Source organism: Dinoponera quadriceps, unplaced genomic scaffold, assembly GCF_001313825.1.
Source record: "Dinoponera quadriceps isolate SergipeBrazil2010 unplaced genomic scaffold, ASM131382v1 scaffold3676, whole genome shotgun sequence".
Classification (NCBI taxonomy): Eukaryota; Metazoa; Arthropoda; class Insecta; order Hymenoptera; family Formicidae; genus Dinoponera; species Dinoponera quadriceps.
In genome coordinates this window covers 1,017,405-1,036,896 of record NW_014559267.1, presented here as the reverse complement: position 1 = coordinate 1,036,896, position 19,492 = coordinate 1,017,405, and the positions used below count along the sequence as shown (strand labels likewise).

Genomic DNA, 19,492 nt, shown 5'->3' with positions numbered 1-19,492 from the left:
GGGGGGGGGGGGGAAGGGGAACGCCGCCTGTCGGACTCTTGTCTCGCAGTTCGGGATTGAAACTCGACCCCGCCAAAAATTAATTTCGCGAGTTCGCTATTCCAGCACCCGCGGGACCCGTTCTTCGTTCGCGGATTCGTCGTTTCGATGAGTAATAAGTCGCGTCGTAAGTCAGCTGCCGTTATTTCGGCGACGATCGAAAATTCGACCGGAACGAGCTCGAGGGATCTCGAGCCTGTGTGTGTTGGTCGCGAGGCAATTTCCTCCTCGGGTGTCTCGGCGCAGGAGTGAAATAGAGATAGAGTATCATGGCGTCGTCGTCAGGGGTGGCTTTGAGGCCGCGCCGCGGATCATTTCACTTTCCTTGGGAAAGGAGCGGCGCCTAACTGCATCGAGGAGTTCTTAATATATCCTCGAGAATTCTTTCGACGGTGCACACGGTAGCGGGAGCGTTCGTTCGGCAGCAAATCGGACGCATCCCGGTGGAATGGCGCGTGAAGCAAAAAGAATATGCGTTTGCGGGCGCAAACTCCTGGCGAGAAGCGAAGGAGAGAAAGCCCGCGTTAGTCAGACAAGAAGAAAGGGGACATATAAAGCCGGCGATGCCGCGCGACGGGCACTTTATACCGGGACGCGAACCGCGAGATTAAGTGAAGAACTAATCAAATTCCCGTATAAAAGTCACGGGCGCGATCGTCACGGGACTACGGGGCAATCGCGCCGAAATATCCAGGCGTGAAAGCGCTCCAAATGCGTCTCCAATTCCCCGACATCAAGTGATACAATCCACTTAAGCGGCGTTTAATTTATTCCTTCTCTTTGTTCGTGTTCTACTTTCCAAGTATAGAAGAGAGACACCAAACCGATACACCGTTTTATTTTTAGGCTCTGATGCTCCGTGCTGTAGATGGTAAATTAAAATGTATGTGCACGGATGCACACCAACGACACTTCTCTACCAAAACGTATGGTGATGTGGTGTAAAAATTATCACATCTTTCCTGGCAAATAATTGTTTTTTTCAGATGTTTGACGATTGACGCTTTTAAAAAGTGGATCCCAAAACCCGACATGCCCATGATAATAAAAGTCACGATACCCGAAAAAAAAGAATAAAAGCACTGAAATTATGTTTTGTGCATTTATTATATATCCTTTTATGTGTTATCTTTAATTTCATATATCGCCGGGAGAGTCGAGCGGAAGAAAGTAAGCCCTTAAAAATCACTTCAAACGTGCAAGTAATTCTAAGCACGAAGTTGATTGTTCCGTCCGACATAGTTCGATACTTTACAACCGAGAAACATGTCTATGTCAGTTTTACTGTTTTTTTTTTACATTACTCTATTCCGCACAATGCCTTCATTGCACGGTGCATTAATGAAGTCCCATTCCCTAGATATAGTGATATCGGAAATTTCAAATTAGGTGTTTCACCTCTGAATATTCGTGCATCATGGACTGCTGATTACTCTGTGTGAGCCGGCAAGGATTCTCCAAAGCAGCATGATGCACGAATATTCAGAAATGATGCGACCAATTCGAAATTTCCGATACCACTATGCCTAGGGAATGTGATTCCACTAATACACGGCACATTGTACCGTCCAATTATTATTAACTCTAGAATATTAAGCCGCGTCTCCGAGACAAGAGGATGATTTTTACAAACCCTCTTCTCTCCTCTCTTTCTCTCCCCACCGAAATACGATATTTTATTTTATATATTTTGCGATTTTAACATATGTATGTCACATTAAAAAGCCCTTGGGTTTTCCCTCTTTTGATCACCACACGTCTCCACATAGCGCAAAACTTTCTGTTAAGAACGGTCCACTGAAATTTTTCTGTTACTTTAACATGGGAAGTATATTAAAAGGCACGCGAATATAATGTTAAATTAACACAAATCCACCGTGTTAACCTCGTTAATTACTTCTTAACACACATAATAATACTTTTCTACATAAAAATATCCGAACAATCGATCACCGATATCAATCATCGCACACTGTGCGGCTCGGCGCGTTTGCAAAATGCGGTGACTTTTTTTTACAGTTTCCCCATGTTCGCTTATAGCGACCGATCCCACTTGTCATCCTGCATACAAAATTGTTAAGATGAGGAACGCGCGCGTCCCTCGCGCGCCGCTTTTTTTCCTCATCGTTATCGCGGATAAGTTCGGCGTGTGGCGGTTCGTCAAATCTCCAGGATAACGCGTTACGCTCAGCGTATAAATTATGTCATAATACGCGGTCGCGGCCGCTCGCTCGCCGTAGACACGTTAATACGCACGCAAGTACGCGGCAATCTCTCGCACACGAGAACCAATGCGGACAGCACGACGGGTCTCCCTCTTGGCCATACGTTATTGGTGCAGTTGCGAAACGGAGGTCCCGATAGCGCGCGAACGCACGTGTGGCGGCGCACGTCGCCCGGAAGTCGTCCGTGTGCTTGCGCGCGCGCGTGTGTGTGTGTGTGTTTGAACCGGTTACGAAACGGTACCGACCGCCTAGACCAGATTTGATACGGCATTGTGTGCGCGAGCCGAGAGCAAGAACGATGCACGCGCGCGCGCGGATAACGCGTTATGGTGCATACGAGCGGTGTAATGAGCCGCGCGTAATCGCTATCGCTAAAGCGCCGTGAGATTTTACCGGATAGATCGACAGCAATGATGGCCGCGCGCTTGCCGCCGACAATGAAGAACGAGGACCGCGCGAATCGCCGCGCGACCGTGGAGAGGAGGAAGCACGGGTTCTTTCAGACACCCGTTGCTTTTTATTTCCCGCTCCGTACATTCCCCTCGTTTTTCCGTCGCGTTCGGATTTCTTTCTTCTTAATTAAGGAGCGTGAATTAAGTGGCTGCTTAACGCTAATGGAAGCCGGAAAACTGTTATGGAAATCTGAAATTGCGGGACTCCCGGACTCGCGAAGGAATGATGTAATAATTACCGGTGATAATGATGATTTTGTAATGTCGTGGCCGCTCGACAATTACATCACGATAATTTGGTTATTTTTTACTTCCCCCCTCTCCCCCTTCATTCCGCCTTCGTCACAGTTTTGTCGCAAAGTAAGGTAACTGACCTAATTATGGGTCGTTTACGGTTGGAGTGACTTTCATTCATTCACAAAAATTCAGTGGCCGAATATCGGAAGGAACTAGGAATACCAATGTTAACAATAAATATCATGGTTTTCAAGCGGAATTATGTGATTTCAAGTTAATTGATTCTAAGTAAAAAATAATAATTAAGAATGTTAATGTGTAAGCCTTAACTATGGGTCAATAAATTATGTCGCGTCCCTATAACGCGTCATATGGGTTATATCCATTTCTCAAGAGAAAACAATACGTATTAAATATACATTAGATTTTTCAAAAAATACAGATTTTCTATATATAATTTTATTAAGTACAATATGCGGTAAATAGGTATAGATGATATTCGACATATTTTTTTAATATTTACAATGTTTCTAAATGCCACCTTAAAATACAATAATTGTAAGCGAACTAAAGAATATAAAAAATATTTTTCCCTGTTTCCATTATAATGTGCATTTCTTTTAATGAACTAAGTTTAACCCGAAACTAGAATTCGACCCATAAAAAGGACCCTTACTTTATTTCGCCTCCTCCAATATTACGTGACATGTGGAATTATCTCTCTTCCACTGACACAGAATAAAAAATAATTCATAACCATATTGTTGTAATAATGATTATACTGCACGCTACTATCTTTCCTAAAATACAAATAATTTTCAGGCATATATCAAATTAATTACTTTGTTTTATAATTTTTATCAGCAAAAGTTGTGTTTTTAAAGCAATAAATAGTTAAAACGTTTCGATTATTAACACAACACCGTGTCAAAACGTCAAAATTTTCAACAAATGTAACGAAATGCGTCACGAGTGCAAACAATGTGGGTAACCACACGCGCCCCGTATTTACAAGTTATGCTGTTTAACGTGACATTCCACGATCTTTACTCCTCTCTGTCATCCCAGACCGTCACGCAAGCTAATAACTCCCCCACCCTCCCCCCTCACAATGTGACGTAATTGTTGAACAGCCCCAATAATGGCAACAATTTTGTAATATAATAGAAACAACAGTAACTAAAGGAGCAATTCGGGCAATGTGCGATCGCAATTGTTGGAAGGCGCAGTCGTCCGGAATTTTATAAACACTTCCGTCAATACGTGTCTGTGTGTGGGCGCGCGCGTCAAAAAAATAGTGAAAGAATTAAGGCCGCAGCTATTACAAGCAGCCATTTGAAAAATAGTGCACTCGAAATTCGCGAATCCGCAACGTCCGATTCCAGGNGGGGGGGGGGGGGGGATCACCAGCAGTAAGTGGTGAAAGCGTAAAACTATTCAAACGCGCGGGCGGCCGACAATATCGCGGGGAACGACAGGGCTTCTTGTGGAACGCGAAGCGCGCTCGTCGCGTCGCGCAGCGCCGCGGATATCGCTCTCTCTCGCCGTCGTCGATCACGGCGCGGACAAGCCGCTGTGAAACAAAAGCCACCGCCGAAAAACAAACGCAATATCAACGTCGGTTTCAATCATGCTATCGCGTACCTGTTGGCACGCCCGCTCGCACGCTCGCTCGCCCGGCCCGCTCGCGCCATTCCAGAAAAATTCCGTGCCGATCGAAAGCGCGAGCGCTTCGCGTTCATTCTACCCGCGCGCGCGAAGGAAAATGTTTGTTTACGCGCGGTTGGAAAGCAAACGCTCGCGAGAGTGAAAATAATATATTACGAGAGTGAGAGGGAGATGAAGGGTATCGAGAGCAACAAGCGTGCACGTAAGCGTGTTAGCTAGCCTATGTAACGGCTCTATGTAACGGAGACGTGAGATCAATGGAGTGCCGCTGGGAAATTCGAGATTTTCCGAGCGCCTCCTCCTCAAAAGATGCGTGTACGCACCTAATGAACGCACAACGAGCGAATGAACGGTGAATGAGAGTGAATCGGAGACGAATGTTTGTTGGCGCTCGTCGTTTATTTTATTTTTTTCAACTCTGATTTGTTTGTACTTTTAGAGTGTCGTCGCATGGACGACGAAAAAATTGAGCGGTAAAACGGGACGGAATAGATACAGCGAGGGGAGTGGGGAACCAATCGGAATCATTTTCGTACTAATCCGTCCCGATCTCAAATGGTCTCGTCGGATCCGACCCAACCTTGTTAGGCGACGGTTAATAATATACCATGGCTCAAAAATATCCTTTCTTGATGTGCCGGGTTACAATGAATTATAGAGAGAGCACTCTTCGGTAAATTATTGAGGTTCTCTCGCAACGTAACGTTTTTCCCTTACTCATCTTCCTTCTCCCACTTTTACTCGCTCCAAGTGTCGCCATGCAAAGAAAATGACTGACTTTCGACATATCAAATTCAGTCGCACTCTTCTATTTCACATCTGTAACACTCTATTCGCCGTGTGCTCGTCGTCGCCGTCGTCATTAGTACGCCTATATTGCGCGTGGCACTTTCGCTTGTAAACGCACGTGGCATAAACGCGCAGTACGCGCGACAAAGACGGCCTCTTCTTTATTTATGATAAAACTTTGAATCACCGTGAAATGACGCCGGCGCGCCGAGAATTCGCCGCAAAGTCGCTCTCTCTCTCTCTCTCTCTCTCTTTCTCTCTCCGGCGTCCGCCGAGGCGCGACCAATTTTGTCCTAGAAACACGGTTTCTCGCGGGCTTTTATATTTTTATTTTCCGCCGTCCGTCACGTTTGTCACGCAAGGAATTCTCGGATTCGTAAATTCGTCGTCCTTCTTTTTTTTTGGGGGGGGGGGGCTTTCATGTTACTCTTTCATGCTTTTCGTTTTCGCTGTCGCGCGTGTGTAAAGTTCTCGGCGGTGTTTCATCGCCGCGACGCTTGATTCGTCATGTTTCAAACGGAAGCGGACCGCCGCTGAAATATTTTACCGCGCGCGGTCTCCTTCTAGTCTCGCGAGCACTCGCTTCGGAAGTACGCGAGCGAGCGAGCGATACTCACGGATCTACGGGGCGGGCCGGGTGATTGATCGCGACAAATAAATTCCAGCCGGCTTACAAGAGTCCCGGCGTCTAGTTAATACGTCGCAAATAGTGAAATTTATTATCCATAAAATACGTCAATCACGTCGGCGCGATTTTATCCGCGCTCGTCGACCGCGACGTTCTCCCACGCGCGCCCAATAATCTCGTCACCGACCGGCACGGGGGATCGATAAGTGCATCGAAGGTAAACTCGAAACATACATATACATACGTACATGCATATACATACGTACATATATACATGCACATATATCTGACCGTTGTTGATTTATGCGACGCATCATGCGCTCGCGCGGACGCCGCCGATCGCCTACATTATTTTTAATCTGGGGCTGATCGCGCCGCTGTCATTCTCTCGATACTCCCGGACTCGCTGACGTTCCGAAGCCGGAACACAGGAAGCTCGCGCGCTCACCGGGCGAACGCGCACCGCCGCTCCCGCCGTGACGTTACAAACGCGCGCGACGCCGTAGAATATAAATCCATATTTGCGTCCTCCCTCCCCTCCCCCCTACCTCGGCAAGCCTCCATACGGCTGAATGGCTTAAATAAATAAATGTTGCTCGCACGGATGGAGTGATAAACGCGCGTAAAATAAGTCTCTTTCGATTCGCGACGCATCCTCCCGGCCTCTCCTCCTCGCCCCGCCGGCACTTCCGCTTCTGAAATGCACTTGCCGTATATATATATATATTGTAAAATCGTATTCGCGAGTCACGCGCATGACACGACTCTCGATCGGGCCCGAAGGACTCGCGCGCGCAGAGGAAATGCCGGAGTATTGTGTGATGTATAACCCTTTAAGGTTTCTCTTAAGATAAATCGCGAACTATTGGGAATAACTGAAGTTACACGGGAAAAATGTCTGGTTGAATTTACCAGGTGAACGGACCAAACGCATTTTGGCCGAAAGAAATGGAATTTCTGGTTATAAACGGTGCACTTGTCATTAAAACATTTCGCAGTTGAAGTATCAAGAAAGTGAGCATAATTAGTTGTTCTATATTTTGCTATGAAATCTGGCTGGCACCGTCCGATTTCTGTGCCGGCCAGTCAGATTGTTTTTTTTTCTGTGTACATCAAAGCTGTAGTTCAGTTTTACATGTAAGGGAGGGCAACTGAGAATCTGGTGAAATAGATCGGGTGTTGAATAAAAATTGAAAAACGTACCCGATGAAAGTGACGAGACACGGGAAACGTAAAATTCACACTGAGAGAAAAATCTAGAAATTTTCGGGGACAACAGTATCCTTCTTTTGTTTTATTTTAACCGCAAAAAATAGTAACAGCAACATGCGCGTAAGGTTATGCCACTAACACCGTAGTAACTAACACTCACCAGAAAAACAGTCCTCCCGACTGTTTTTGTGGTTAAAATGAAGGAAGGATATTGTTGTCCCCCAAAGTAACTGTACTTTTTCTCTCAGTACAAACGATCTCGTTTTATTAGGCTGCCGCTTTGCAGGCTAGATTAGGGTATCCGGCAGCTAATAATTCCGGCGTACTGCCCGCCAAGTTAGTACATTTAACGGAATGGAAACCGGCGGTACTCCGTATTACCCGCGCTTCCTCTCCTGGGTCTCGAAATTTGGGTCCTGCATTAAGTCCTCAAGTGGCGGAAACGGAAGTAACCACCCATGCGGCATCGAAAGAGGACAATGGGGGACCTTTGACGGCAACGTGATGTAAAAACCAAATAGGCTCAACGTAGAACGAAAATTACGAAGACGGGAATCCTCGCCAAGTCCGCGCGAGAAGTAGCGCTCCTCCTAATTGAACTTGCGAAACGCGTCATCCGGGATCATCATTGGCGATTTGGCGATTGGTGCGTGTCGCGCGTCCCCGCGGGGTGTAACACCACCGGTGATACCGCGGAGCGCGCGCACCGATAATTCGTGCAAATTTACTATTCCGTGTGAGCATAAACAATCGCGGCGTTCCACCACGAGAGAGAGAGAGAGAGAGAAAGCAAAATCATGGCCTATCTCTGTACATTTCCCCCGGTGTGCGGACCACGGCGGGGTCCACAAATCCCTGCGAACGGTCTGCGATTATCGCGATCAGGGTGACGGCCCGAGTTCTGCGAATTTTGCACTATTCGCTCGTATCGCGCGAAACCATTGTTACCCGTTCGGAAACTACATTACTCACGCCCGTGTCGAATATTTAACAGCGCGCTCGCGCGCGAAAAAAGTCGCGGACAGCTCTCGGCGCAAATGGCACGCGGGCCTGCTCTATCAACTTTTTTACGCGCGCAACAAGTCCGAATGATCGCGAACACGTAATATCGCGCGAGCCCCGCCCTTCGCCCTTCTCGCGTCGTTCGGTGTTAAATAATTACGTAATTTCGGCCTTTCCGTAATATCTCCCATCCCCCCTCCCTCCCCGTGTAAAAGTAGCGTTTAATCGCGATCAGCGGCAGTTTGTTTCGTACGTTTGCGTTGACGAGGCATGTGTGTGTGTGTGTGTGTGTGTGTGTGTGTGAATTATTCTGAAATTATTCATCGGGAGGACACGAAGTTTCACTCTACGCCATTTTACGCAATTTATCCCGCGTGCTGCCGCCTACGCACGGGAAAATATACTGTACTTGTGCCACGAAGAAAGACAATTACTCACCTGATTTCATATTCTTAGTCGCTCAATTTATTTTCTTCTTTTAAGTAATGGTTATCTGGAACGAAGGATATTTTTTTGACAATAGTGCTTGGATATATTCGTCACAAATATTGGAAAAGATCGTTATCATTTATTCAGAAGGATTTACTCTCTCTTCAGAAATATTTTCAACTTTAACGAAGTAAAGTTCGGCTAATTGGAAGACCGAATTTTTAGTTTTAATAAGTAACCCGCTTTTTCAGTTTCAGTGTTTCAATTTAATATATATTCTCGATCGAAGTACTAAACTTACTAAGAATTGAGGATATATTTGGAATAAATTTGATGCGCATGAATTTGTGATATGCTTGCGGCTATACTGAGTGGTTCTGATAAAAATGCACTACGTTTATCTCTAAAACGATTAGCGATGGAAGAAGTTACCTGTAAAAAAAATGTAAGACATACGGGGGAAAATATTTTGGTGACTTTAACTTCTTTATATAGAATAATAATTCTAAATCGTTTCAACATCCATTTTTTAGTGAAATTATGTAGTTTTTCTTAATACAAATCGATTCCTCTGTTCATTCTGCATATGAAAATATTAGAATAAGATAATCGAGAACTTTTCGGATGAATACTTTTTGAGATATTTTGTTTTTCTTCTGATATCTTACAAGGTATGAAATATCTCATCAAGATATGAAATATTTCATAAAGTATTCACTTTTTAACAACAAATAACATCACCTTAACACTTTTGTACATAATATTATGAGAAAAATCGATTACTGATATTGCACATTAGTATATCAATGCATTTGCAAAATGCAATAGATTTTTTATGTATTCCACCTGTCATTCTGTAGAAAAATGCGAAAGTAATATTATCGAAAAGCGAATATTTTATGAGATATTTTATATCACATGCACTGAAAATTTTAACAGAATAGGACATAAAATATCTCGCAAAGTATTCACTTTTCGATGATCCTGCCTAGTATTTTTACAGTGTACTTTAATACCATATCAAGAAAATATATATTCTGTTCAAAATAACTATTACTTAAAGGAAGATAAATAAACTGAGTAATTGCTTTTATTCGTAAAACAAGTAATATTTCTCTCTGTGTACCCTCAGAGAGCGATGCGCATTCGTGCGCGCTCGCGATGGCAAAAGTGTGTATCAGCCGCGATACGCGAAAAATAGCTGCATACGTCGTCGAAGAAAACTAGGCCGACCGATCGCATTTCGTCGGGGTGAAGGGAAGGGGGAGGCGCGAGTGAGCCCGCGCACAGCGATAAATTACACGTCGCTCAAGCGGAGTGCGATGAATGGAGTCCGTTAAAAATCGAAAATCGCGAGAATTCGCAAAAAAACCAAAACCCGATCTACGTTACCATTTTATTTTCATCGTCCTGCGTGAGCGCCGAGCGCTCTTCGAAACCATTTCGCCGCGTTTTTCCAGCCGAACTCGTGATGTAAGTCTGACTGCGAGAGAAGACCGCATAATCCGCGCGGATAATACGTCATTAGTGATTCGCTACTCGCTGCCGGATTCTTCCGTTTAGCTGTCAAGCCGCACGTGGCTTCCCTTCGCTTCGTTTTTCCGCCCTGAATGTAACATTGAAATGCAATCGACGGGAATATTTGTCGTGGATTAACCGCGTAATTATATCCTCTAACTCTCCGCTATTTTTCTCCTTCATTCTTCTGCGGGGAAAGATTCATCGTCGATGAACGAGTCGGCGAAACTACATTTGTAAAAAATTATAGTTACTTTCGACGCCAAACATTCCCTTTTCTGATTTTAATCACAAAAATAGTCTGAAGCATTTTTCTAATATATATTACTGTGATGTCGGTGATAATAATAACCTTATAAAGTGAATGTCTCTATTAGTGACAAACAATCTTATTTGTATAGTTCATTTGCCTGAAATATAATAAATAATATTTGATGAATTAATTTTTCATTAGATGCAACGTATATATCGGAGTTACTCTATACTTACAATATTTTTGTATTTATAGTTTTTAATTTTATTCAACACTTGTTATAACGAATAATATATAAAATTTAAGATAAAAATATATTTTTTAAAATGAATATGGAGGTGTATTATTAAGGAAAATGGATGCGACTATCACAAATTGGAATACTGTCACTATTTGGGACATTCATCTTATGTATGTTGCTACTACCACAGGTGTATTTGTAAATAGGTTCAGCTAACGCCAATAAAAGAAGTGAAGTTGGCAGCGTGTAAAATTACTGCTGCGTTTCATAACTCCCACCCAGTAAATCAGCCGATGATGCCAGGGACTGGACATTTATGCATTGCCTTGGACAATAAGGAATTCAAAAGAATGACATATAAATGGATGTCTCGAGATTTCTAGAGAAATCAATAATCCTTATAATGCTATGAGCAAATAAAGTGAAACAGATTTTTCTTAATACGAGCGCATAAATTATACACTGTTTCTTTTTTATATTCAAGCATGTAAGTAAATAGCTCAAACGATATCTTAAACTTGAAATTACACTGACTTAATTCGCTTATTTTATACCAGGAAATTAGTACAATTCGATTTTACTCTACTCAAAATCACGTCTATCATTCTCGTTTCATACGTGTTGTCTCGATCAATTTAAGCCTCAACCGCCCAGCCAGTTCCAACCGTCTCTCCTTTATTCGCTCGATACGATCACATTGAATACAACAATCATCTCCAGCAACTGCATGTCGACAACTGATTCGCCGGATGGAAAAATATAAAACACGGCACCAGTAATAGTTACTATTTCCAACTTCGTCACTTTTACTGGTGGTAGCCAAGTCTATTTCGGAACATCACACTGAGAGAAAAATATAGTTATTTTCGGGAACAACAATATCCTTTCTTTATTTTAACCGTCAAAATAGTAATATTCAACATGCACGTAAGGTTATCATTGATACTATAGTAAGATTTACGAGAAAACAGTTCTCTTTTTTATTTTTGTGATTGAAAATGAAAAAGGGATATTGTCGTCTCCAAAAGTAACTATAATTTTCTATTACTGTACACGGCTTTTTTGCGCAACTTTCCCTCTCTCTCTCTCTCTCTCTGTTCCAAGCGCTGAATTTCGATTTAGAAGCACGATTTGCGCGATCTGTTTGTTATTGCACGAGATAAGGGTCGCTTGATTACCAATATCCACACGGTATATAAGGCGGCTCTGCGTCGACGGGATGACACGCTAATATAGTTAATTGGTAACATATCGGAGAGAGATGCGGTATTCCGTACGCGACGTGGCGTGTAACGTAATTCGATTGTCAAATCTAGCAGAACCGCCGGTCTGTGTATGCACACACGTATAACGCGCTTTGTGCAACGGGGGGAGATTATATATTCCCGCCTCCTCACCCCGCGATCGATCGCACATATACGACTTTCGATTCGGTTATTCCCGGTACAGCAAGAAAATTGATGCTCGCGAGCGATGACAAGCGGCGTGCGCTGCGGCAGATTTACCGTAACGCAATCGGCCAGATCGTTGTAATTGAGGCGCATTATTCATCTTACATTTGTCGATCGACGAAATATACTTTATTACGGGCGCTCGAGCGCCAGCTCGTGAGAGAGAGAGAGAGAGAGAGAGAGAAAGAGATATGAAGAGGGATGGAGATCGAAGGATNGAGGGATGGAGATCTAAGGATGGAAAGAGAGAGAGAGAGAGAGAGAGAGGGAGGGAGGGAGGGAGAGACGCGTCATGCGACCGATCGCAATCGGACCTATAAAGTACGTGACACACGACACAATGCCGGCTGGAAGCGGTATTCTCCGGTGCAACCGTTTCCTATATTCTCCGGCGACAGGTGGATCACGAAGGAACATCTCCGACAATCTGGACAGGCGGAACGGGAATGGTTAGGAATTGTGATTTATCGAGGTATCAATTCTTTTAGCGTATTACGGCCGGGCCGAGTCTTCAGGTATTCGAGAGCGAGAAATCAATTATTATGGAGTCGGTCGGTCGGTCGGTCGGTCGGTCGGCCCTCGGGCTCTCCGTAAGACGCTTCCATCTTCCCGGCGTTGCTTTCACGAAGTTCCGTTCTCCTTTTTCCACATCTCCCTTCTCCTCTCCCCCTCGTCCCTTTTTTCTTCTCCTCTCCCCGCCCCGCTCTTTTTTTATACACCGAACTCTCAAAACTTTATTATCAACTTTTGTTATCAAAGTTCTCAACTCATCTCGCGCGACCGGCGATGCGATAAATCTTAAAAAGATAATAAACAGTAATTTCTCGAAAACGAGACGCGCGCCTTTTGTCTCTGGGAATCGTCGCTCGAGGAATCTCCTCCGTGTGCGTGTTTTCTTTTTTTCCTCCCTCCCACGCTTCTTCGTATTTTTTTCTCGGAAACTTAAATATTTGCGGAGCGTGAGCGGAATTCCGAGTCGGATAAGCCGTACGAAAGATTGCCAAAAATTTGATATTCGCCCCGGCCGTCGCGACCGGATTCGTTCGCTCGTTCGCCGGTTCGTTCGTTCGTCCGTCCGTTCGTTCATTCGACAGTTCGGTATTATGCGGGAAACGCATATCAACGCGTCCGACCGAAAAGCATGCGACCGTCCGGACAGGTTTCGGCGAGTGTTGAGGACTTATCGGGATTGTAGACCGGCCTACGCACACAATGGCCCGGAATTATGAAAGACCGGGCCGAAAGTTTTGATAGGCTCTTTCTTTCCCGTCGGAGATGGATTTAGGTTTCGCAAAACTAAAGTTTTTCCATTGTTCCATGTCCCAATCCTCTCGCGAGAGAGGCCGACCTTTTATATCCGCTCCGACAATGGGGCTCCCATCCAGGCCAATGTTATTGTATGCATCTTTCTCGAATTAATATGCCGGCCCCGGAATATATACGGCTCACGCATCGAAATAACAATTGGAAAAATATCCATACAGCTCGTCCCACTTCTGAAAGTATCTACGCTCGTCCTATGCACATACGGCCTCAGTATTCCCGCTGCACTGTTCGAACGTTCGATTTTTCGAAGCTAATTTAGGAGTGATTTTTTCCACGAGAAGAATACCCCGTGTCTCGCGTGGTTCGCGGATAAATAATTATTTCGCGACGAATTAGCGCGAGTACATGACGCCACCGTCGATGTCGAAAATCGACTTCAAAACGATCGAAGAATCCGTCGTTAAAAAGTGACGTGACGAACTGGAGCGTACTCTGTACAGGGACATTTTCAGAATTACTCGCGAATTTTGCATTAATAGAACCGTATAGTATTCACACGCACGATAATTTACGCATCGCGTCTCGAAAAGTTCCGAAAAAGTTCCGGAAAAATATCGAGCACGAGTTACACTGAGTCTCTCGAAATTTAAGGTAGTTGGTCTCTGACGATACCGTTTGAAAGGCAATAGTTGATACAATACGAAGAAACTCGACAAGTTTGTGCTAAATGTCTATAAGTATGATTTATGATAAGCAGCTTCGATGCTGTAATAAGAGAATAAAAAAATGCATGTTTAGAGAAATGATCGCAACGACGGATTTTTCCATATTTTTTTGCACTTTTTGCGTTTTTGTGCATCAACCAGATTTTTAAAATTACTTAACCATTCTATCTTTAAAAAAATGCATAATCAACAGGCACAAAGAGAAATATAGCGCGTACAATATTGCCAAATCTTTACTGATTACCTATCATATACTTCACCGTTATCAGAAATTGTGTATTTTACATATCAATTTCTGGAAAACTAGATGCTCAACGATCTCGTAATTTTTTTTTATATTTCCAATTTATAATATTTCGAGCCTCTTCTCGCTTTTCATTAAAACCGTAAAAGTAATTTAGTTACTGAAATTAAAAATGTGATATCGAGAGTAGGAATGCAACGATAAACGGATAATATTGAAATGTCGATATATCGTGGGATGATATTAAAAGTTTATCAATAATAATTTTTTCTCCAATAAATTGTTACATCGATATCAGTTTCAACGATATTTTACAATTTGCAACTAGTACTGCTCAAATATTCCAAATGTATTTTTTATGTAGTCAGTCTATAATGTTCTGTTTAATTAATCTTAAATATAAATAGAGAAGTGCAACAGAGAACATTTGACAGAGAAAAGGCTACACATACTTGAACGGCTTGAAAGAAAACGCTAAATGTTTGAATTTTTCTGTTGACCACGTTATTGACTTTATGAAGATGTTCTTTTGAGAGACGATTCTTTATACTTTCATTTACATATTATATTGGACTCCGATTTAGCCGTATAGTTTTGCATAGATATTCTTAATAAAATTATCTAGTTTTCATCGTAGCCGATTTTTAAAATATTATTTTTTGACAAAATTATTAACATTCGAAGTCAAAAGTTCGTTTTTTCACCAAACATTTCTCCTTTTTTCGTTGACAAAAAAACTGTAATAGAAGTAAAAAAATCCTACGACAAAGACTAGATAATCTTACTAAGAAAATCTATGCAAAATTATCGCTAAATCAGTTCAAAATAATCCTAAAATATTGTGATTATATACCGATTAGCGACAAGCTTCATAAAAGCAGTATTAACAGCGTTACATGTCAACTTTTTATAATGGGCTTTATATAATATGTGAATCAAAGCATGAAGAATCATCCCTCAAAGGAACATCTTCACACAGAGAAAACAAACTCATTTCCTGCAACGGAATAGAGATCAGATGAAAACTCGATGACAAGAAATGAAAACTCGACGACAAGAAGTGATATCTCTGCTATCGCGATTGAGAATATTCGTGTGAACATTCAGCTGCATTAAAACTCTGTTGAGACATCTGAAAACAATTGACTGAGTAGAAATCTCCTACAGGAATCTGTCTGTTTCTACAACCGGATTTTCGTCTGGTCCTCAGACAATGAAAATTCAGTTACATTAACGGAATTATTTTTCCCGTGCATAAAGTCAATAATATAGTTAGAAAATTCAAGAGAAATTTTCGGAAAAATTCAAAAGTTGGGCATTTTTTGGCAGATGGTATTAGTGCTTTCTGATAAATTTCGGCCATCTTGGCATTAAAATTTCTCCGTATAGTAGACTGAGGCGAATTGGATTACAGAGAGGATCAATATAAACTTTCAGACAGTTGTCGTTAGTTTTTTGTTTCAAACGAGCTGTTTTATCGTGCCAGTTACTTCCGTGTACTCCCTCCGCACTCACTTAAAACAAAAAATTAACGATAAATGTCTCAAAGCTTATATTGATCCGACTCGCCTCGGTCTTACACTCCAGGATTCATTAAATACGTCGTTCTTTAGCGAGAGTTAGGCAATGACTAGGATTTTCTGTATAATACGTCTTAGAGGAAGAATCCTTTTACCTCATTAAAAAATTGTCGATGTAACGGTTTTCAAACAGAAGCTTGTCCGGTCACTTTCTTATTAGACAGACTGTAAATGTAAGTGCTAACTTTCACTTTAATTATTTTTGCTTCGATATGGTCAATCTTTCTTTAACTTTTCATCTGTGTAGATTCAATTACGCTGTTAAAAAATCCGAAAGGATTTCTAAGCAAATAAATTCACGGACCGACTGCCTTAATCGACGACGGCAACGGGAAAGGTTGCGCAGTTGCAGTTTCGCGTATCAGAAGTATACGCTCGTGAGAGTCAAAAGAAATCGGCGTCGCAGAATTGTTTTTCATTCACGGACGAGCGAATAATTAATTGCCTCGAGTTTCTCGGAAGCGCGCTTCCGCTTTTGCGAAAGAAGCGGTTCGCGCTTCTACCTTTTCGCTGCGATAGGGAAATCATGGCGGAAGAACTGAAACAATCAATTACTCGACGAATCCTAATGAGAAAGTTGTTTCTCTTCATGATAGAAATTTAATATGCCGCGCGCACTCAACTGTCCGGCCAAATTAAGTCTCCACGTTGTTTGCTTTAAGCGTGCGCGCGCGCCGCTTCTTTCCGAGAGGAGAGAGAGAGAGAGAGAGAGAAAGGAAGAGCGTTCCTCTTTCTTTCTCTCCCGCCGAGGAGTTTAATCGAATTGCTCGGAGGAGCGCATGAAGGGAAAAATCGAAGTCGTTTCCATCGCGCCGATCGATATCCGCGATTTCGCGCGACGCGTCGCCGCAAGTAGCGGGACCGAGCGGCCGAAGGGGGAGGTGAGGGATGCATTTTCCGATGAAACGCATCGAAAAATCGAACGAATTTACCGCGAAATGCAATGACACGAATACGTTAATTGGATACAAGTCGTCGATTGCTTTTTTTCCGCGTCGAGCTTTCGAGCGCAAATAAAAAGCGAGCGACAGGTCATTTTTGTATTTAATTGCTGGATCATTCCCTTATCTCACAGTGGCAAATTGGCGATAGGGGTTTGTCGGCGGTAAATTGGCTGCGTCCAATAGAGGATGTTGAACATAGCGCCAGCAGGAGGCGGGCGAGCGTGTACACCCACCGATACGCCGAAAGAGAGAGAGAGAGAGAGAGAGAATACGACGTGTATAACGTTGTTCTTTATTTTCGCTCTCTCCAACTTTTATTTTTTATTTTCTATTTTTTTTACCTCCATCGTAATCATTCGCGGCACTGGATCACGCCACCGTGTACGTGTGTGTGTGTGTGTATGCATTCATGTCGCGCATTAAACGCAAAATTGATCCGATTTTTATCATAAATATCGAGTTCTGTCGTCCGTGACGGTCGGCGAGCAGAGCCGTGACAAATTGACAAACCGATCAAGGAAGGACTATGTCGAAAACGTCGCTGAATCGCAATGAGATATTGCGACGAAATGTAGGTCTCCCTGTGTCGACTAAAGGAAGCCGTTCTCCGCCATCGAGTGCGGTGTATGTTATTTTCGCAGAATTCGAAGGATACTTTACGTAGGGGAGCGGGGAAAACGATACTTTATCGCCGTGTCGGACAGCTGACGAAAAATAAAATGGAGGAGCAGCCGGGAAAACACTTGGAGAATTAACGTCGTGGCACGTTACCGGAAGATAACCGCAATTCGCTGTTCGTGACAAATATATTATGTTTGCGCGCGCGTGTATGTGTGTGTGTGTGTGTGTGTACGCAGAACGCACAATACACGGTGGAACGAATCGACCATCGTGCGAATGCAAACTGTGGCAATTATTCGAACCGCAGCTGCGCGGAAACTTTCCCGTAACAGATCGCGCAACGATTAATAATCTATATTAATTACAGTAAAACGCAGATATGCAATTCGAAGACGATAAAATCTCCCGCCGCACCCCTCCCCGCCTCCGGCGCGCCTGTGTCTTCGACCGCTAATTATTCTCCGAGAATTACGCCAGCCGCGACAAACATTTTGCAACGGTCGTACAACAATAACAGCTTCTCGCCGTATTTCATGCGCGCGGATTCGCGCCGGATTGAAAATCGCCTGTCGCGTGTCCGCGACTCTCCCTCTTTCTCTCTCTCTCTCTCTCTCTCTCCCTTTCCTCTCTCTCAGCGACTGTTTTTACTTATTATTTATATCTCAGCAGAGAATAGGGAATTTGTAATGTACACGACGGGTATACATACAGGGTGGCCCAGTAACCGCGGTACAACCGGGAAGGGGATTTCTGTTTGAAGAAATAAATCGGAAGTGTAGGATAAAATGATTCATATGTGGCATTGTTTTCGAAAAAATCGACCGTATCGCGAATATAGAAAGTACATTGTATACAAACGACCGAGATCATCTCGACGATGTTTTAGTAAAGAAGAATTAGCTCCCACGGCTAAAAACTCCATATAATGTAAATGAAATTTAATCGCCAGATCTAGTTTTTAGCTGTGGCAGCTTATTTTTATGGCCATAGTCGTACACAGAAAAGAAGAATTGGTTTCTATAACAAAAAACTAGGTCTGGTAATTAAATTTCATACGGAGCTAGTTTTTAGTTGTGGGAGCTAATTCTTTTTTTCCACGTAAATGCACACGTAATCCGAGTCAAAATTTCAGTTCTACGTTTAAGTCCGCTTGGTTCCATATTAAGTCTTCAAATGGAGAAGACGGAAATAACTTCCCATCTGTAGCATCAAAGGAGCGCTAATAATGCTCCTTTGATACTAAAAAGAATTTAAACCTCCGGAGGGGGGATCTAAATTCCTACATTAAGTCTTCAAGTGGAGAAAAGGGAAATAATTTTTCACTTACAACATAAAACGGAATACAATAGAAGACCTCTGAAAACTTAATACTTAAGACTTAATACGTAATATAGAACCAAACACAGACTTAACACGCAACTGAAATTTCGACTCGGGGACGAAACCTCCGTACGAAAATCCCTGACATTTTTCATTCATTTTTCCAAGAGGAATCATTCTCTTCCCGGTCGCACCACGATTACCGGGTCACCCTGTGTACATTTTACCGCATGTCCCGAGCGAGCTGGCCGCGAGCGCGGCCCGCAACGCGAGACGAAAGAATCGTCGCGTAACAGCGGTATCGCATGCGACCGCTAGTCGCGTAATTGAATTGCAAATCGTAACAGGCGCATTTGTTACTTCCAGCATCGACGAAGACGGGCCGTGGAACGCGACGAAGGAGATCATAACGCCGCACAACGACACGTTCTACACCGTCGACAACCTGAGGCCATTTACGGTCTACAGCTTCCGAGTGGCGGCGATAAATGCCCTGGGTCGCAGCAAGCCCAGTCAAGCGTCCTACTATATGGTGACTCTGCGCGCAAGTAAGTCTCTCTCCGCGATTTTAATCTCTCTCTCTCCCACGGCCGCTTTTATCGGACGGCCGGGGAGCGATACCGACCGCGTGCGCTTTTACCGGGTCAA

At 43.3% G+C, this 19,492-nt stretch overlaps 1 protein-coding gene across 1 annotated transcript in view; it reads left to right on the top strand.

Moving 5' to 3' along the window:
- Positions 1-19,492, top strand: part of LOC106750260 (tyrosine-protein phosphatase 99A) — a 280,019-nt gene that overhangs the window by 214,403 nt on the left and 46,124 nt on the right. Inside the window, exon 3 of the mRNA XM_014630465.1 lies at positions 19,211-19,392. Within this exon, the coding sequence (XP_014485951.1) occupies positions 19,211-19,392 (182 nt within the window). The remainder of the gene's footprint in view (positions 1-19,210; positions 19,393-19,492) is intronic.